Here is a 20,432-nt window from a genome sequence, read left to right as displayed (position 1 = left end):
TGACAAATTAAAGGAGCTTTTAAAGAGAGAGAGAGAGAGACAGAGAGGGAGAAAGAGAGAGATAGAGGTTGTCTGACAAAGCACAATATCACTGCCAGTTTTCATATGCACACAATAATTACTGTATGTAGGCTTGGCAAAGACAACATACTGCTATTGTTGAAACTTATGTTAGGGTGCTGCCAGTGTTTCATCATCTCACATCGGCTCATTTACTGTGAATCAAGCTGTTCTGTTTTACTTCACAATAAGGGTATTATTGCAATATAACGTTTAATATTTGTATTTAATAATAATTACAAAAATCCTATTGCAATCCTATAGCAATGGCAATGTTGTCTATGAAAAAATGGAAAGAGATTTTTTTTTCTGTTCACAGAAAGAGGTTTGAGTTGGTTTTTATTAATTAAGGCTATAATGGTCACACTTTATTTGAAGGACCAATTCTTGCTATTAACAAACCATTAACTAGGACTTTTGCCTAAATAAACGCCTAATTTGCTGCTTATTAATAGTAAGGTAGTTGTGAAGTTTAGGTATTGGGTAGGATTAGAGATGTAGAATATGGTCATGCAGAATATGTGCTTTATAAGTACTAATAAACAGCCAATATGTTATAAATAGGCATGCTAATAAGCAACTAATTAATAGTGAGAATTGGTCCCTATTCTAAACTGTTACCACTATAACATTAATGTGAACACCCAATCTATTTAGACTGTAAATACCCTCAGACAATTCTTTACATACATTTTTTAAACTGTCAGAGAAGCCAACATTCAAAGCTACACATGTCCCCTAAACAACAAAGAACAGACAACAATGAGAGAGAAGAAACAGGAAAGGCTGAATTAATCTATTCAGTAATTCAATGAGGAGGCTCTTGAGAGCACCAGAGGTGTGCATCACAGAGAGAATCTATTTGTGACTGGAGGGAGCTGAGCGTGAATGGACCAGTTTATGAGCTAGCACTAACTACAGCGCACAGCACATTCACTGTTTTCTATTATCTCAAAGAGATTGAACTTGACTTAGAAGCGATTCAAGCAATAATATTGAAAAGTAATCCAACGTTACCCCTGAAATGCAGGTAATGTTATCCGTATGACTATTAGAGATGCAGCATTAGAGTAAAATGTGTTGACTTTGCTTTCAGTCGCTATGGCACCAGCAAACACTAAATACGCCGTCTCCGTTGCTTTGTTCGCAAACAATATTTGCCGAAACACTCCCGTCACAACTGCCTGCCACAGTTCATTAACCATTGCATGGCGAAATAATCAGAAAGCAATCCTACACTCATACTCATCCATCCTTATTTGACAGGTTTCCTGTAAAAGGTTTCTGTTTATTAATGCACAAATGGCTGATAATAACACACACTTTGAGATGGTTCAGTACCTCTACATTCAAATGGCCTGGAATATTTGCTGCTGAAATAAGCAGTGAATTCATATAGTGGCCCAACTAGCATCAGGTATAGCATAATTTGTTTGCAGATGTCACTTGATTTGATGTTGTATTGTTAACGTAATTATATTTAGGCATTTTAAATGTTCAAATACTTTTTGGGCTTGCTGTATGTATGGCTTCAGCTCTGAAAAATGTAAAAACAAAGCCAGAGGAAAGGTTGGCCGTGAAGGTAATGCAATGGATCGTTTGTTTTTATTTGTGATGATGGGTATGTGTATGTGCAGGGCAGTCAACAGCGCAGTTGCTCCAGCTGAATCCACAGAGCACCAGACAATTTTTACCAATTATGTGTGATTGTGCTTTCATTAAATACACTGCAGGTGGTGTATGAAGCATCTTTTGGCAGCCAAAAGAAAATGCCTCCTACACATGGCCTTGCGACCCACACAACAGAGTCCTTCCTGAGGATAAAGGGAAAGAGCAAGAGAGAGGTTTTTCGTTACTTTACAAAAGCAAAATATGCTTGGTTTGATGTGGAGCGGCCCGATCGATTCTTGTTTACTGTGTAAATAAACTCACGGTAAACACGTTTTGATACTGACTCGGAAATCCAACCAATTGCCTGCTGTGAGATCAGCTGAGAGTGCAAGTTGTAACATTTCTGAAATCATCCAAAAAAAAAAGTAACCTTTCACCAAATTAGTTTTTCAAAGCTAGTATAAATTGATGCTGATTGACCAGCTAATTGATGATCTCCCAAAGCAATTACAAGGGCTTTTTGATCATATAAAGCACTGATCTTGCCAACAGGATGATATGACATCCTAGCCTCTGAGTCATCCCAAATGTGCGGCTGTGATCTATTCAAAGTGGGTTTAAAATAGCTCTTTTAGCTGTGTCATGAGTTCTCCATCTACTCCAGAAAGCATATGTCTTGGAGGCTTCTCTAAAGTAATCTCTTATAAGCCAAAATCTTGGAAGCTATAGTTTTATGACCCTTTCTTTTTGTATACATTAAGCCTAACAATGAACTGTGAAATCCTTAAAAAAGGTCTATACATTACCGTTCAAAAGTTTGGGGTCAGTTTTTAAAGTTTTTGAAAGAAATCTCTTATGCTTGCCAAAGCTGCATTTATTTGATTAAAAAGCCTTTAAAACAGTAATATTGTGAAATATTATATAACTGTTTCTATTTTTATATATTTTTAAATGTAATTTATTCCTGTGATAGCAAAGCTGAATTTTCAGCAGCCAGTCTTTGCAGAAATCATATTGTCGAAAACCATCATCCTGCTTAATATTTTTGCGTACATCGTACATTTTGAGGATTCTTTGATGAATAGAATGTTCAAAAGTACAGTAATTATCTGAAACAGAATTTTTTTTTTTGTAATGATGTAGAAGTGCTTACTGTCACTTATGATCAACTTAATGCATCCTTGCTGAATAAAGCATTAATTTCTTTCTCCAATAAATAAATAAATAAATCTGTCCCCAAACTTTTGAAGAATATATATTTGTCCCAAAAATACTCATCAAAATGCCAGCAGTAGCTTGACAGCCCCTGGTCATTATTGACTTTCATTATACAGGGAACAGCAGCATAAACTTCTCCTTTTCATTCCCCATAAGAAAGAAAATCACACAGGATTGAAAACGCACACAAGTCTGAGTAAACAATGACAGAACTTTCAACTATTTCTGTAAGTGTCTGCATTTGACGATATAAAAAAGTGCCTATGAAACTGGCAGAAAATCAGAGGCAAAACATTGTTTGTTTGTCACGGAAACAGTGCTTGCAGGTATACTTGTCACACAGAAATGGTGAAAAATGCTGGTTGTGGGCTTATTTGTCAGCAGATGCAGCAGTTTTGCCCCTGCCAGCACTGGGATGTTTTGACTACACTGACATGAATGCTGCCAGGACTGAGGAGATTTTATGCTGAACTTCCCTCCTACTTGTTCCGCTCCCCTCGCTTGCTGTTTGTCCATCCATCGAAAAGACACGCTTACCAGTTGATATATTAACGATTTCTTACCGTCACGTTTCCCTGAAGGCATTTTTCAGTGTGTTATAGATCCCTTAAGTGCTTTCAGCGAATGCCTATTTGGCCATATTTACAAACTGAGGATTTTTAATTAGGATAAGAAAATAAACTTAGTCTCCAAGTAAATGCTCTGTAGCATCCCATCTGAGCAATATAAGATCCATTAAGAACAAAATGGACTAACTTTGGACTAATGGACTTTTCTGTCACTTTAGCTGTGTTTTTTGGCTTTCTGAGTGACAAACATTGGGAGACAGTATGCTAATTCCCACCCTGAAGTCTGAGCTAGCAGGAAAAGTGGAAAAGGAAAAGTGGGTTAGCAATCTTCAAAGCACATTTGAAAGACTGAGATTTAATGGAGGAGGCTCAGATGAGATCTCTCTCTCAATATAGCTGAGGAAAAAGAGCTAAAATATGAAGACTATAAGCGTCTGCAATTTTTTAAGCCCAGTGCTTTTCATACGGATGTACCTTTTGGCTTAATACCTTTTAAAGTTGCTGTCCTAAGGTGATGTGTGTATTTTATTCAATGTTAAAAAACATTCTCGTAAACTGTGAAGTAGGGCTGTGCAAAAAATCGAATGCGATTTTCATGAGCATCTCGTCAGTAAAGCCGCTCCTGTGATTAGAAGTAAATCTCCAGCACGTGCGTTCAGATGGAGCGGCATTTACTACACAGAGCCGTAGTTCACTGACAAGCTACACAAAATCGCAGGCGATTCATTGCCGATTTTGAACGCGATTTTGTGTAGCTTGCCGATTTTTTGCACAGCCCTACTGTGAAGAGACACATTCACAATAACTTCCTGTATGCCTAAGGAATGCTGTGAAAACTTCAGAACAAGCCATTTTACTATTCTGTTTAAATACAGGGACACATGCAAATTTTTCTTGATTACTCTCTTCGTCCCCAAATGACAGAAAATTCTGTACTTCTAGACAAACATCATAACTGTGCCAGCACTGAAGTTTCTGTAAGGCAGGGGAATTTGATTTATTATAAACTCAAGGACAATAAAACCAAAGCACGTCCTTCACTTGATAAGAACAAATTATTTTAGATCTAAAAATATTATGTTGTTTGAAGTAGTCAAGAGGGACCTTTGCCTTACTTAGATCTCATTACAATGGGGATCTTACCGTAACATTACACTGCGAACACTAAGGGGATGTTAACATGACGTGTGTATTTGCATTCAAAGTAGATTGAGTGCAACAGCTTGGAACAGAACGCAAAGGGTCTTGATATGCACAACGAGGAGCATTGCAACAGCCAAGACATCATTCTAATGCATAAACTAACAATGCTAGTAATGCTAGATCACAACTTGCTTGAATTACTCTTCCATTTCAAGGCAAAACTAATAAAATACAATCCCTAGTTTGTACATACAAGTCTCTGTTCACCCAAAATAATTTATATAACCAAAATGCTGTATCTTCTCAATCAAACAGCTCCTCCCCAGGGGAAGTTTCCCACCTACCTGGCAAGCCTGGTACAACAGCTGGTGCTCAAATTTCTTGATCCCCAGGATCTGCTGGAACATCTCGTAGAGCTGGTCTTTGCTCAGGATGAGCTCGGAAGCAGCGCTGGCTGTCATGCGCTGCTGTGCCTTGCGTGGGTCCTCGTCTCCACGGTAGATGGTGTCAAACTTAGCCATCCAGGAGCTCAGCACAGTCTCCTTGCTCAGACCATCAATCTCTGGCAGGCTCCGGACACGTTTCTCGATATGGCGCTTGAACACCTCGCGACAGTCCAGAGCAGATAAACCTCCTGTTTGGACCATCTTAGCAACACGATCGCTCTTCAGAAAAACCTGCAGTTCACACAGACAAGCGGGAGGCAAAAAATTATTCAAAACATATTCATAATTGGAGTTTTGTGATTCTTAGTCAAGTGCATGTGCTATATGCTATCTAAACACTGACTTAACTGACCTTTAAATATACAAATGTAGTTTCATTGAATAAAATTAAATAAATATATTTATTTAATATTATGGTCCCACTTTATATTAGGTAGCCTTAACTACTGTGTACTTACATTTAAATCAATAGTTTGGTACAATGCACTTATTGTGTAAATACATGTTTTTACATTGTACTTTATATTGTACTTTATATTTTAAAAATACCTGCATGTAATTACATCTGTAATTAATTTCTGTGACTGCATTTATAATTACACTTGCTGACCCACCCCTTATACATTAACCCACCCTTAAACCTACCCATACCACCAAACTTGTCCCTAACCTTACCCGTATCCCACCTTAATAGCAGCAAAAATGTTTTGCAATACAATATGAACACAATAACTACATTGTGCTTATTTCTTGATGCAAGTACATAGTAGTTAAGGTCACCTAATATAAAGTGGGACCAATATTATTCTTTGAGTATAATACTATATTAATCTAACTGAATAATTAAAGGCTACTGGCAATTTTTGTTAAAAAAGTGATATGTCCCGTTCAATCTTCCTGTTTCTATAGGACTATAATTAACATAAGACAGAAAACTGCACTTGCCAAGTCATTTCATTGGGCCTTTAAAGGTGAGGTGGTGATAAAACCAGGAATACAGATGTGCCCTTCAAAAAGTTTCACTTGGGTAACTTGAAAACATTCACTGTGTTTTCAATCACTCCAATCTGCTAGAGGAAATTATGCCTCAGTGCTCCTTTAATATTCTATGCTGTGATAAATACAACATCATCTACAGTGATATACTGCAGTAATATAACCAATGCCATTAAAGCCATGGAAAGCAATGGTAACTGTAAAATTCCACAGCTTTGAAATGATGGGATCAGTGTGGGCAAATACGTTGCAGTCCTATGGGCTCTCGCTCTGAATTATTCAGAAGATATTTTCTAATTCAAACCGGAATAACGGGAGAGAACATTCGTGATTTTATTCTTTAGTCCAACTGAAATGACTATTGAGTTCCAACTGCCTCCTCTTTTCCTATACGCAATGTTTCAAATCTGGTTTTATAGAGGTGTGAGTAAAACATGATTTATGTTTTTCTCAACAATTGGAGTGCTTGGCAGCTGCTTTTCTTCGTTCCTTTTAAAAGCCCTTCTATCATTCTCCATTCAAGAAGACAAATAGAGCTTTAAATTGCTGTCTGGTCCCAATCCAGACTGTAGTTTACTATGAGCTTCTCTTTCTGTGGCCTGCTATGACAAACTGATTTGGAAATTTACAATTCCGCAAACAAGCCCTGCAAAGGCTTTTCTAGTTGGATCATTATGGAAACCTGAGGGGAAAAAAATTGAGCTTGTTTCAGAGAAGTATTGCTATAGTCTATAGTCTATAGTTTGTAAAAATAGGGCACAATGTACTGTGTTAATATGAATTTTCCATATTTATTTTCACAGGTGGTTTACCTGTATTACACATATTGTGTTTTAGGGTTAAAGTAAATATCCTGGCATAAGATTAACAGTCTTTTCTGTTTTTCTACAGATTTTATGAAGTGTAGCAGTTCACGATTTGCCCATTTCATAACTAATTGCCTGTTATATCTGCAAGTTGTAGGCACTATGGAAGACATACATTTTCATTTACTGTATATGCTTAGCTATTAATTCTTGCATATGTCTACACACTAGCACTCATACTGTATACAACACTCATGAGAATCTTGTAATTGCTACTGGCTACAAGAAATCATTATTTATATATTTGGCAATTAAACACAATGCACATGTATTAATGATTTCATATGTGAGGCAGCCTAAAGTATTTTAATAACCACTTTCAGCCATATTGCGCAAGTAAATTAGCCGGCACAGAGGCCCAAACCACAGCAACAGGACCACAATATTTGAATCCATTAGAATAGCAATCTCTTCACAGAGCATGTGTAAACACTTGTGTTTTAGCTAAGGAGAGCCGTCCCCGAAGGGCTATTTAGACACTCTCATCTCTATGGTAATTCACTTACAAAGTCGTGTCATCTTCTAAATATTTTGTCTAATCTGCAGTGTGGTAACTACAACTGGCTACGTAACATTTCAACACACACGGTACAATAATCAACGGGTCATTGTTGTTTGCCATCATTAGCCCGAGCTAATCGCCTGAAGGCGAGGTTAACATGTCACAACCTTACACGGACAGAGACACCAAACTCATTTGAATTAATTCAGTGCACTATTCTTTAGAGGACAATGTGGTGAATTCACAGAAAAATGTTAATAGTAAAGCACCTAGATTATTTTTAGCTGCTTATTCTACTTAAATGTCCTTTATCTAATACTTCTATTGTTAGTTTAAAGGTACTGTGAGATATTTTTAGGAAGAAAGCATAAACAACTAACTGTCAGATATCGATGTTATGTGTTTTCATGTATGCTTTTGGCAAATCACACATCTTTGTAATAGTATGTTCAGTAAACATCACAAAAAAGGGGAGTGGCCAGCACTTTTTTATCTGAAAACTAGCCAATTAAACATGCTCTCAAGTTGTGTAATTTTAATATTTTAATACACTACTATTCAAATGTTTGGGGTGAGTAAGATTGTTTTTTATGTTTTTGTTTCTTATGCTCACCAAGGCTGTATTTATTCGATTAAAAATGCAGTAAAAACAGCAATATTATGAAATACTATTAGTTAAAATAACTGCTTTCTAATTTAATATATTTTAAAATGTAATTTAATCCATTGAAGGTAAAGCTGAATTTTCAGCAGCCATTACTCCAGTCTTTAGTGTCACATGATCCTTCAGAAATCATTCTAATATAATGATTTAGTGATAAAAAATTTTTTTTATTATTATCAATGTTGAAAACAGGTGTGCTGCTCAGTAATGTTATTGGAACCAATAGCTTTTTTTCAGGTTTCTTTAATGAACAAAGTTCAAAAGAATAATTTTTTAGATGTATTTACTGTCACCTTTTAATTTAATGTATCCTAGTCAAATGAAAGTATTAATTTCTTTAAAAAATTACTGCCCATTCACTTTTTAATGGTAGTGCACAAATCATTATAAAGGTTGTTCAATTTAAAGTTTAACAACATTCCTCTTTGACCAATAAGGAAACCACTACATTATTTTATCTTTGGTCAAATATCCAACCAAAATAGGCTGATAAGTCTGAGGCACACCAGGTTTGAGGCTAAAGTGATGTCTAAAAAGTTTAAGAGTAGATGTTAAAAAAGGCTGAGCAACCAATAATGCCATGAAGTGATTACTTGAGCAATACAAGGGGCAGTTTCTGCCATTCATTCTACTGTTGCAATGATACTTCACCTCAAAATAGCTCTGAACTGCATTGATGAAGGCTTCATCTGCCACAATCTGTGTGTCTCCTTTGAGAAAAGACTCGAAGCGGTCCTTAGTGGTCTGCAGCTGCTGCTTGGTGATCTACAAGGAGAAATGAAAAAATAAAACAATGTCAAAATTCAGATAATTTATGATTGCAAAAACCCCAACAATATTTCATAAGACCAGTGCATTCGTTTGTAGTTATTATAGATAATGCAATATAAAAATTGTTAGCTTTTTAATCAGTGACTCAATCTAAAATGGTCTCAGTTGAATCTGTTATCAGATTTTACACACTCAGATATGGATCCAATTCTATTACGGTTCAGGACTAAAGTAAATGATGTTACCACAAAAGGGTTAAGAGATTTTTCAGAAACAAATGACAAAGTTAAGTGGGTTTCTTTTTTTAGCAGGAGACATTTAATACATCTTTGTTTTTCCCGAAACACTCCCACAAAAACATAGTCTCTTCTCAAGTCTACACTTAAAAATATGCTTTCTGCTTTAAGCTAAAAAAAAAAAAGAATCACCCACCTTCTAACTCAATCACACACATTCTCTCTATTCTCACAGCCAGATATCTCTAGCTACATCTCTCTCACACTCATTCTCTCACTTGCACACTCTAATTTTAACTTTCCCTTTGCAGAAACTGTGTACCTAAATCCTTCATATTTTTTATATATGTTGATTTTTCATGCATAATACATCTTATTTCACCGCAAGCCTACAAACGCTTCTACTTCCTTCTCTCTCTCTCTCCCTCTCTCTCTCTCTCTCTCCTAATGTGATTCATCACTCTCCCTGAATGTCATCAGGGCACAAGATGACAGAGTGACGAACGAGTAAGCAACAGAACGAGAGAAGTGTTGTGAAGGAGAAAAAGAGCAGACCAAACAGTATCCTCCTCCTCCTCACATAAAGCAAAAGAGTGAAGCACTGACAGTTACAGTGCCACTGTGTTTTATGACAGTGGATATCAACTGGTTTTGCATCAGGGCCCAGATTTTACAGTGGACATAATGTTGCACCCCAACACGATGAATTGTTTATCATATAAATAAAAAGCCAAAAAAAAGATCACTCCGTCAAAAATGAAAAGTCATGTTTTTTTATTTGCATAGTTATATTTATTAATATATAACTTTTAAAGGAGCTTGAAAATTCACTATGAACTGATATTAATATACATTATTATATTATCACTTACATCAAAAGAGCTGTGTTAAGATTTTTATTTATGGTTTTACTTTCATGTTCCACTGAAAACATAAAAGCAAATGTGTTTGGTACAATATAAGGGTGAGTAAATAATGACAGAATTTTCATTTTTTATGAACTATCCTTTTAACATTACTATGAACTGCACAACAATACGCAAAATTACAACACGACAGGTTGAATAGGAAAATTGTCAATTCTGTAAAACGCATAAACAGCAGTGTGTGATTTATCAGCCTAACACGTGGAGCAAACACTGGGCCAAATATTGTATTAGGCTGCTGAATACGAGAAGTGTGCATAAACATATCAATGTGATTTCAGTGCAATTACCAACAAAAGCAATAAATCAAAGCACAAAACACATTGTGGTCAGCACAAACCATCCCAACTGAACCAGTATTTAAAGTGATGCACTGCAATGTCTGAACTGTCCTGAGCGCGTCCTCGACACCCGGCGAGTGACACGTCTTCTTCTTCTTCTTGCTTTACGGCGGATCGCAGACTTATAAGTGCATTACTGCCACCTATCTCTCAAATGGACCATTGACACTCCTAATTGAGATTGTAGATGTAAAGTGTCAATGGTCCATTTGAGAGGACCATTGACAAGAAGCAAGAAGAAGAAGACGCGTCGGCTGTCGAGGACGCGCTCAGGACAGTTCAGACATTGCAGTGCATCAGAGGTAAAAAACGATATAAATACTGTTCAGTTTCTTGCACAGACCGATCGTTTTGTGTCTTTACACATCAATGTATCGTCACGAGCCGCAGGGTTTAATTTGGTTTTGTTTGTGTATGTTTGTTTTTACTCTCAAAGCCGTGATTCCCATTAACTTCCATTATAAGACTGACAGACTGCAACGGTTTGAGTTAAAAATCTTCGTTTGTGTTCTACTGAAGAAACAAAGTCACCTACATCTTGGATGCCCTGGGGGTAAGCAGATAAACATCAAATTTTCATTTTTTGGTGAACTATCCCTTTAATGTAGCCTGGTTTGTGTTTTCTTTTCATTTGTACACACTACATTTGACATCTACAAAAAAAACATTTATGTATTTTTTTCCTAATTTTAAAGGGGTCATATGATGCGATTTCATTTGTCCTTTGTCTTTGGAGTGTTACAAGCTGTTCATGCATAGATAAGATCGGTAAAGTCACAAAGATTAAAGTCTCAAACCCAAAGAGATATTCTTTCTAAAAGTTAGTGTCTTTCGTAGACTTTCTAGTGTCTACGTCACTGTGTGGGGAGATTTGCATAACACAGCCCAAATGTATACACAAAGAAAGAAGGCATAACTTTTATTCTCGCTGTAGTATTGTTGTCGCCGCCGCCATGTCGTGGAGATGCTATTTGTTTCCAAATATGGTAAGGGGCGTAACATTTCCGTCACACCATTATTATTTATTCCCGTCCTCAGAAGTGGTTCACAAGTAAAACCACTGTTTTATTGTATAGCATAGTATACATTAGTACCACATGGCTCTCTGGAATACTTGATCCTGATTGGTCCATCGTGGCATTATATGGTCAAACATTTCGCATAATGACCTTTGAACTGTGTATAGGAGCACATTCTCACGATTTCCAACATAGCAGTGTTAGTTTAATGTCTTGCGTATCCCTCCACTCTTTCTTCTCACGTAATAAAAAACTCAAATCAATATTTCATAGGTTTTTATTTATTCATTTGGTAAGTACCAGTGCAATAAGCAGAAGAGTTTACAGTGAGCCAGTGATTATCACAAAACATAAACCCCCTCCTCTTCTAATCATCTTGTCAGAATACATCTAGCAAAAATGACCGGCTGACTTTACGTTGTCCCTCACATACAGTATTTTTATCCATATTGCAAAGTATGTATGCATTATTTCTGTGTATGTGATAAAAGGCCAATGATGTGCATGACTATATTATTTTTTATAGTGTAAGTCACTGTTTTTTATCATCTCACTGAAACATTCAAAACCTTTAAATGTGCTCTATTGCTCTGTCATGCATATGGTGGCTTGCTAAGCATAGCAAAAAAACACAAAGTTTAACAAGATGTTATGTTGCCGTTCGCCTTGAAACCACCAGTGTGACAAAATCTAAAGGAAACAGGGTTTTCTGTGTGCAAGTGTGTAGGAGGAAGGTGGAAAAGTACAAAGTAGCATGTGCCTGTGAGGCATCACAGCACCATCTGTGTGTTCATCTCTCTGCTACTGTCCTCTCTCCTTTACACACACATAGAACAGTTGACTTTATCTGCCTTCTGAACTGTCTGTGCAGAGAATACTACAACCCTGAAGAACAGCTTGCAGCCCTCAATATTTCAGAGTATGCTTTTCTCTTTGTTATTTCCAGAATAGTTTTTATGAAGGCCGTGTACAGGCACACAGGAGGTGATGTATTGTTAACACTCTAACTTGACAGCTCTGGAGTGTGAGTGTGAGTCTGTGTGTGTGTGTGTGTGTGTGTGTGTGTGTGTGTGTGCCTGCACGCTCCATATGATGTGAATATAACATCCATGTATATATAATGAAGACATTCAAATGCAGGTGTTTAAAGGCCCCATATTCTTTCCTGTGTTGACATATTTCATACTGGAAGAGGAAGCTGAAAACATCAAAGGGAGGGCACACTGTCTATGAAGAGAAAGATTATAAATTTTAAATGCATCAGGTCTGTTAGAAGTTTATTTTGTCAATGTTTTGAAGTACATTAGCATATCTATGGCCTTAAAACTAACAGACATGGACTAAAAACCTCTCGATTTGCAGCACCTTTAATGCTAAAGGGAAAAAAAAGAAAAGGAACACATTTAAATAATAATGATGAACCTGCCCATTACCTTTATATTTATTAGCCCACAACTTTAACCTCAGTGTCTAAATAATTATTTTCTTAAGCTAATCTGAATGATATTGTGAAATAATACATATAATACATGCCATTACTTGTAACTAAAACTAAAACTATTTAAATTGTTTTCCGTAATCAGAAATACTGCCTTGGCAAATAAATTAAATGAATAAGTTTCTGTTGAAGTATATACTAGTACTTAAAACTAAACATGAAATTAAAAGTAAAGCAATATAGAAAGTTAAATTTAAAAGAAAACTGAAAATATAAAAATAAATGCTAATTTTAAATATTAAAATCACTGTAAAGACCCATTCACACAAAGGACGATAACTAAAGATAACGATAAAGATATAGTTCTAAAGATAAAGATATAGTCCATACCACAGCTATAACGATAAAGGCACAGAGAAAATATATAGTTGAAAGCACTTTCAAAACAATTATTTTCCAGCTGATGAACGATACAAACATTTGACAGCCAATCAGAATCCATCCTGCTATAACAAGCTCGAGAATTTAGACGAGCGTGTGCTAGAATAAACAGACGATATTGTCCGCTGGTGTGGATGCTAATATCTTTATCTTTATAGTTATCATTCTTGGTGTGAACTGGGCTTAATAGTATATAAATAATGCTAAAATAAAGGCTTTATGCATTTTTGTGTTTTGCAGGTGTAACACAATATAGAACATCACCATTTTTTTGAATAATTACATTAGGCTGTATGAAGCACCCCTATATTTCTCTCTATTGAGCCCCTAGATGCAGGCGTGACCAATATCCATCAGCATTTTAATGGTACCTCCACCCCCATCTAAGATTTCCCATTGATTCCCTCTGGATCCCTCTTATCATGATTGCCCTGTAACAGCCTGATTCAGTTGTACACACTCTGGAGCAGTCAAACACATATTTCAGCCTTCATGCGTCACCACCAGGGGAGAATGCAAGTTCATTTTAAATAAGTAAATGCTTCCCTACAAACAAGCACAGCAAACCTGGTGCTCTTTAAAAAAAAAAAAAAAAAGCATTGTAAATCACAATCTGATTTTTTGTCAGAAAGAGAGAAAGAAAGAAACGTGCAGCCCTATATTGGACTACTCAATTTCTGTCTAATTAAAAGGTAGAATAAGAATTTTCCTCCTCTGCAACCGACTAGCAAGAACCAATATATCTAGTCCCATTGTAACATCTTGTTTCAATAGGAAATATGTCAACACAGAATGGAAAAAAGTAATTTCTCCAATGAGCAATTCGGTAGAATCATCTAACAAGGCAGGAATAAAAGATGGTTCATCTGGGCTTGAACATTGTTGACTTATTGTCTCTTTCAGCTTCAGCTAATCAGACTCGAGACACCATCTCTTTGGAAATACTATCGTAGTGCTTTTTACTTCAACCTCACCTGATGAATCCATTCTCCTGCTATGACATTATCATTTAAGCAGCCGTATCTTATTTATAGTGCCATTTACATTTCGTTCGTGTGAAAAACAAAAGTGTACATTTTCTTTTGTGTGAATGAAGAAACAGCAGATGAAAATGAGGCACTCTTTCACTGTGTGCGTGTGCACACTCAACAGCAGACTGCAGAGTCGTTAGCAATTATGATAATTGCATGAGTGCAGCAGCTTTTGCTGTGGGCCAGAGATGATGCATGAGAGAGAGAGTGAGAGAGAGAGAGAGAGAGAGAGTGAGAGAGAGAGAGCGAGAGGGAGAGAGATAGGAAATATGGATGAGTGATTATAATGTTACTCCACAGAAGGGGAAGTTTAACGTTTGCATTCAATCGTTAACATCTTAATTATTTTCATAAAAGAAAAGAAAGTCCAATTAAACCAAATTTCATTTTAAATTAACTCAATGTAAAGTTATTTTTGGATTTGGGGTTTCAATTTCCTACATACAAAAAAAAAGCAAGTTACATAACAGAATGGGGGAGAGAAAATGGAAGTGTTTGCCAAATTTAGACCCAGACAACTAAATGAAATGGAACAAGAGGCTGAATTTAAATGGAACACACAAAGCCAAATTCAATATAGCACTCTCATTGTAATCATTTGTAAATACATTATGTACAACTTAAATGGATCTTCCCACTGGCTTTCAGAGTTTATCTTAGACAAAGATTTTAAATTATATTAATGCATTTTGATAAGGCTTTTTGAATGAAGCCATTGTACGCTAAATTAAAGAAAAAAGATTACAAATTAATTGGTAACATTTATTTTTGAAAGAAGTCTCTTATGTTCAACAATGCTGCATTTATTTAATAAAAAAAAAATACAATTTAAAACTGTTATCTATTTTAATATCTTTTAAAAGGTAATTCCAGCGCTATAAAAACATTTCTTATTATTATCAGTGTTGAAAACGGTTGTGCAGCTTAATATTTTTGTGGAAGCTGTGATGCATTTTTTTTCAGGGCCCTTATGATAAATAATAAGTTCAAAAGAACAGCATTTATTTGAAAAAAAATTCTACATTTTTGTAACAATGTAGAAGTCTTTACTGCCATTTTTGATCAATTTAAGGCATTATTGCTAAATATAATAATACATTTATTTAGAAAAAATCCTATCCGACCCCAAACTTTTGAATAATATTCTACAATACTTTCAGCGTCTGGAAAGATAAAATGCAGTACCATGTTTGGTTTCCCGTTAGAGAGACAAACTATTGAAAAAAATTATTCATTATTATATTATATTATATTATATTAAGTATATAAGTTCTACCTAATAGTCAGTAATATGTGTTGCTTTGGGAAGCGGGCATTGGTGTATTGCAAAATATATCATATAAATACTATAATATATAAATACTATCATTAAATAATTATTAAGTCATTTTCACTCTGCCAATAAATCGAAAAATCATTTTAAAATAATATTAAATAAAAAGAATATTTTAAATTGATGACATAAGACATACTTTATATTATACAATTACATATCTATTATATATGAGGGAAAGCTGAAAGAATGGGATTGTGTGGTTAAGCGATACAAATAGTGTGATTCTGCACAAACTCATTCTGTTGTACTGATGATGCTATTAGTATGGTGTGCCAAATGAGAATATCAACATATCAAATACAAAAGAGGTCATGCACTTTCTAGCGGAACATTTTTAATGCTTGCTGTACAGTGGATGCAATTAATAATCAGAACAATAAGCAAACAAGCACATAGAAACCATCCACACACACAGACACACAAAATCCTTGAATAAATGAAAGAAAATACCAGCAGCACTGCAGTTGCAAATGCATGCACAAACACTGAGCAAATTCTGTCAAATAATATGAACCCTCTGAATACAGGGCTCAATCGTCAAAGCTGATTTGGCTTAGGAACATTAGCATCACAAAACTGCCCTAACGAATCATTCCCCAGCTTCACTGGACTCCCTGGAACTGAACTGCCAAAGGGGAACAGAGTGTTCTGCATTGTCCTGCAGCCTGCAACTCTTTTCCTCCTCTCCCCTCCCTGCGTCCCTCCATGGCATTTTCTATGTTTAGCATGATGCACAGAGCGCAGAGGGGCTATGAACCCACAAAGCCATTGCTGAAGATAGCAGCTGGTTAGTTTCGGTGTATCTGAGCCACAAGGCAGAGAGACCGGCCCTCTACTGTGCAGTCCCCGCAAGCACAATACATCCAAATTTATTAACCATGCAAACCAGCATTTAGCATTACATGCTATTTGAAGGGCTCCATTTTGGATTTAATTCAAATTTGAATCCTTCAGCATAATTGAACTCCACTTCATCAACCATATTTAAGATGATTATGGTAAGTCGAGTTAAAAAAAAAACAATTAAATAGAAGGATGAAGAAAAGGCAAACCCCAAACAGCTGATATTCGTAAAAATAGCCCGGCTGCAAGTGTGACAATGTCTTTATATAGCAATGTAATAAACAAAAATTTTGAACAACTTGCATTTTATACACGATATTTCCAGTTACTTTGTCTGGTTTTACTCCGGCAAGGAGCATATTTTCAAACACAGATCAGTCATAACAAGGCATTTCCGAGCAACACGCAGAGGTGTTTTGTTCCTGGCTGAATCAGTGTTTTTGAACAAATCAGTTGAGTGAATGAGTCAATGGCTCATTTGTAACGACAGTTGTTTGTTGCGTCCCTGAATGAATGAGCATTTTGAACAAATCGGTTAAAGGAATGAATCAATGAATCCTTCATTAAGATTAATAATCATCAGAGTCTGATAGCCCCTCCCCCTTCGCGACGTAATTAAAGCTGGGACAGTTATGTGCATGAAGTGTTCAACATTCCACACTTTATTTAAGTGCATCATCCTGGTATTTAAAGTGCACTTTTTCTTTTTGGAATTTTCAGTGTGAACACATACTCGCACTATTCATACAACAATATGTCATAGAATAGTGCATAAGTATGTGATTTGGGATGCACCTAGTCACTTGTCGCCACCTACTGATGTATCCATGTAACATACAGGAAGAGTCACTGAAAAAATACCCACAACTAATACACAGTTTGTTTGTTTATGACATGTCTTATCATAAGGAATATTATTTAATTAATTTGCTACTGCTATTGAGTGAATTTAGTATAAATTATGATTAAAGTAAACATGAAGAAAAAAGAAACAATTGTATTTAGCCTACTTTACAGCAAGGATCATATCTAACTTGGAAAAGCTGTAAAATGTGTTAAGGAAAATATTTTTTAATGTAACATTTTTTGTTTATATTTTTTGCATTTAATTGTTTCATTCTCTCATAATAACCCTGTATTTGCACACATTAAAAACCTTAAAAATCAGTTTTCTAGATGATATCTTAAACTTAGTTTGAATGATAGGTAAATATCGCATTCACAAAGATACCTTAAATTGTAAAGTATTTGCTTAAAATTTAAATTTAACATTATAATCATTTTTAAAAATATCCTCCAGTAAAGTTCCCCCATTAGACCTATTGAACCATTTTTTTTTTTTTTTCCCCTCTGTATTTACCCACATGTTCTTGTTCTCTCTAATGATATAGTATTGCTGTCATTTAAGTCTTGCAAACAATAAATAAAACAACAACAGGAAAAAAACAAATGGGCAGTCTGTTGTTTATAGAATTCTTGTACAAAAGCAAAAATGACTTAGTAACAGCCACGCTGACATTCAATACTACAATCTCTTTTGCTGCCTCGCAAGCACTGTAATAAAATGTTCCTTTGTAACAACCCTAAGCATATACAGAATTTTAGCAGAAACATAAAGCCTAAAGCAACAGAAGCTCGTCTCAGAGCAGTAGTGTTAGCGGAAATGCAAACGGATTACTTTGCATTTGCCTACACAAAACTTCACAACACACCACAATGCCTTTTTAAATATGTTCATTTCAACCCCTGGACCTCAGCTGGTATGTGTGTATGTGTATCTTTGTGTGCGTACATTGTCTCTCTAACACTCTATCGGCGTATTGACAGCACAATAAGACTGTGTGATGTAGGATTTGGGTGCGGGTGAAGTATATCGGCAGAACAGAGCGCTTCAGCGGATTGTGAAAGTGTAGCATTTTAATCACACTTCCAAAAGACAGAGCCCACAGCCAGCCTTTTCTTTGACAGAGGTGCGCTAAGTCTCATGTTATGGAAAGACAGAGAGAGTGCCTTTAGAAGGTTTTGGTGCTTCTATGTGAGCTGAGAGGCTATCTAAGTATGAGACAGTGTGTGTGACAGAAAAAAGCTACAGCGTGCTCAGTTAATGGGTGTGTGTGTGTCTGTCTCAGAGAAAGCTAACGTGTGTGTGGGTGAAAGCACTTGCCTGAAACTCCACTAATCCAGCTAAAAATAAGAACTTGTGCCATGTGACACACAGAGTCTGTAAGATGGCTTCCTCCCGTGAAGAATTAATGATACTCTGACAGAAAAGATGCAGTCAGTGCAGACTATGATAAAAGCAACATACACGTGCCCCCTCAGTCAAATGAATTCTGAATGCAACTTAAAATGCAGTTTCAAGGGTAGTTGACAAATAGGCAGTAAAAAATGCTTTTTTTGTAAAAGACATTTTTTGAAGAAGAAATGCATATATTTATGTAGTGTGAAGTCTGATCTTTGAGAAAATATAAAGGGTCACTAACTTCGTCAATTCTTTCACTGCTTTTTTAAACAGTTTTACTGAACTGTACCATATTTGTCCTATGGTGTGACATAGCAAAAATTTGGGGAAAAAACTCTTAATAATACATAAATAGCATGAGAGAGATTTATTTTCATTGTTAGACACTTACTTTCATATAGTGCTATTTATTTAATATGAAATTATAATAAACATAATTTTTTCCCCAATTTTTTTTGGACAATTTCAAGACAAACTTTGACAACAAGACAAACTTTCCTGTCATCCGTTCAAAACTGCTGAAAATTATACCATTTTAAGATGAGTGATGATTATATCTCCCCTATTGCGATACTAAACTGTTTTTTAAAGATATTTTGAGAAAAAACAAAAAAACTAATCTGTGGTTCTTTTATGTGTGTCACACCATAGGACATTACGTCACACTAAAGGACAGAAATGGTAGTTATTAAATTATTTCTATTTAATTTTGAACATGTCAAAGGAGAAAGAAAGTTTAATTTTGATACAAACAATATCAACATGCTTTTAAACAAAACAAAAAATAATTTTCATCAACAAAATTCAGTCTCTTAGTCAATCAGTATGTTACTGAAACTTTTCTAGCCCCCCGCTGCATGTGTGGCACAGCTAAATATGACTGATATTCAAACTATGAATGGATTCTTTTTTTAAACTATATGGCTACTCTTTTTAAGGCATCATTTTGATTCTGTTTACTTTCTGCATTGTTCTTTTAGGATCTCCTCCCTTCTGGTGGATCCCTGTTAATTTTCTGTCTATATTTCCATGTCCTCTCTCTTCCAGTAATTTCTCCCCCTCAATTCTTTCTGTCTCAAAAACAAAGTATCACATTTTATACCTATTTTCATGACACTTCATAACAGTACAAGTTTTCTGTAAAAACATCAGAAAATAGTTTAATTAATGATATTATTACATTTATGAACACTGAAAATGATTTAAAAAAAAGAATAAAAAGGAGATAAATAAATCTTATTTAATTATTTAAAATGCTTTTTAAAGAGACCTTGTCCTCTGGTGTGATATCTTTGTCCTGTGGTGTGATAGTACAGGTGTCACACCAAAGGACGTTTCAGCCTTTTTCTGTCAATTAATGACCTTGCTATTCCAAGCTAACCTGTCATTAGCGGTAAGCAAGACACATTTGCATAATTTTCCATGATTATGTAGTTTAACATGCAGTTTTTAATTAAAATATATAATTTAGGGGTGTCACACCAAAGGACAACAAAACGTAACACTTTTGTAATGGTTCCAAAAAAGTTAAATATTTGAACAATTCTGAGACAAAAAATTACCATGTGCACATGTCATGGGCCTCACAGTAGGGCTGGACAATAATTCAATATCAATATGTATCGCGATATAATTTTTTTCAATAACGGTGATATGATTTTTAAACACATTTCCGATATTCCGATATACATTACCAGTTTCCCATACATTGATTTATTTGTGCTGTTTGACTT

General features: G+C 35.5%; 1 protein-coding gene across 1 annotated transcript in view; it reads right to left on the bottom strand.

Annotated features, from left to right (window-relative positions):
* LOC107712065 (calcium-dependent secretion activator 1-like) overlaps nt 1-20,432 on the bottom strand; it is a 95,766-nt gene that overhangs the window by 61,736 nt on the left and 13,598 nt on the right. The window contains exons 2-3 of the mRNA XM_016517189.1: nt 8,727-8,840; nt 4,946-5,278 (exon numbers count right to left, since the gene is read on the bottom strand). Of these exons, the coding sequence (XP_016372675.1) occupies nt 4,946-5,278; nt 8,727-8,840 (447 nt within the window). The remainder of the gene's footprint in view (nt 1-4,945; nt 5,279-8,726; nt 8,841-20,432) is intronic.

Source organism: Sinocyclocheilus rhinocerous, unplaced genomic scaffold (assembly GCF_001515625.1).
Source record: "Sinocyclocheilus rhinocerous isolate Xijiao unplaced genomic scaffold, SAMN03320098_v1.1 scaffold1710, whole genome shotgun sequence".
NCBI lineage: Eukaryota > Metazoa > Chordata > Actinopteri > Cypriniformes > Cyprinidae > Sinocyclocheilus > Sinocyclocheilus rhinocerous.
This window is presented reverse-complemented; position numbering and strand designations above follow the sequence as displayed.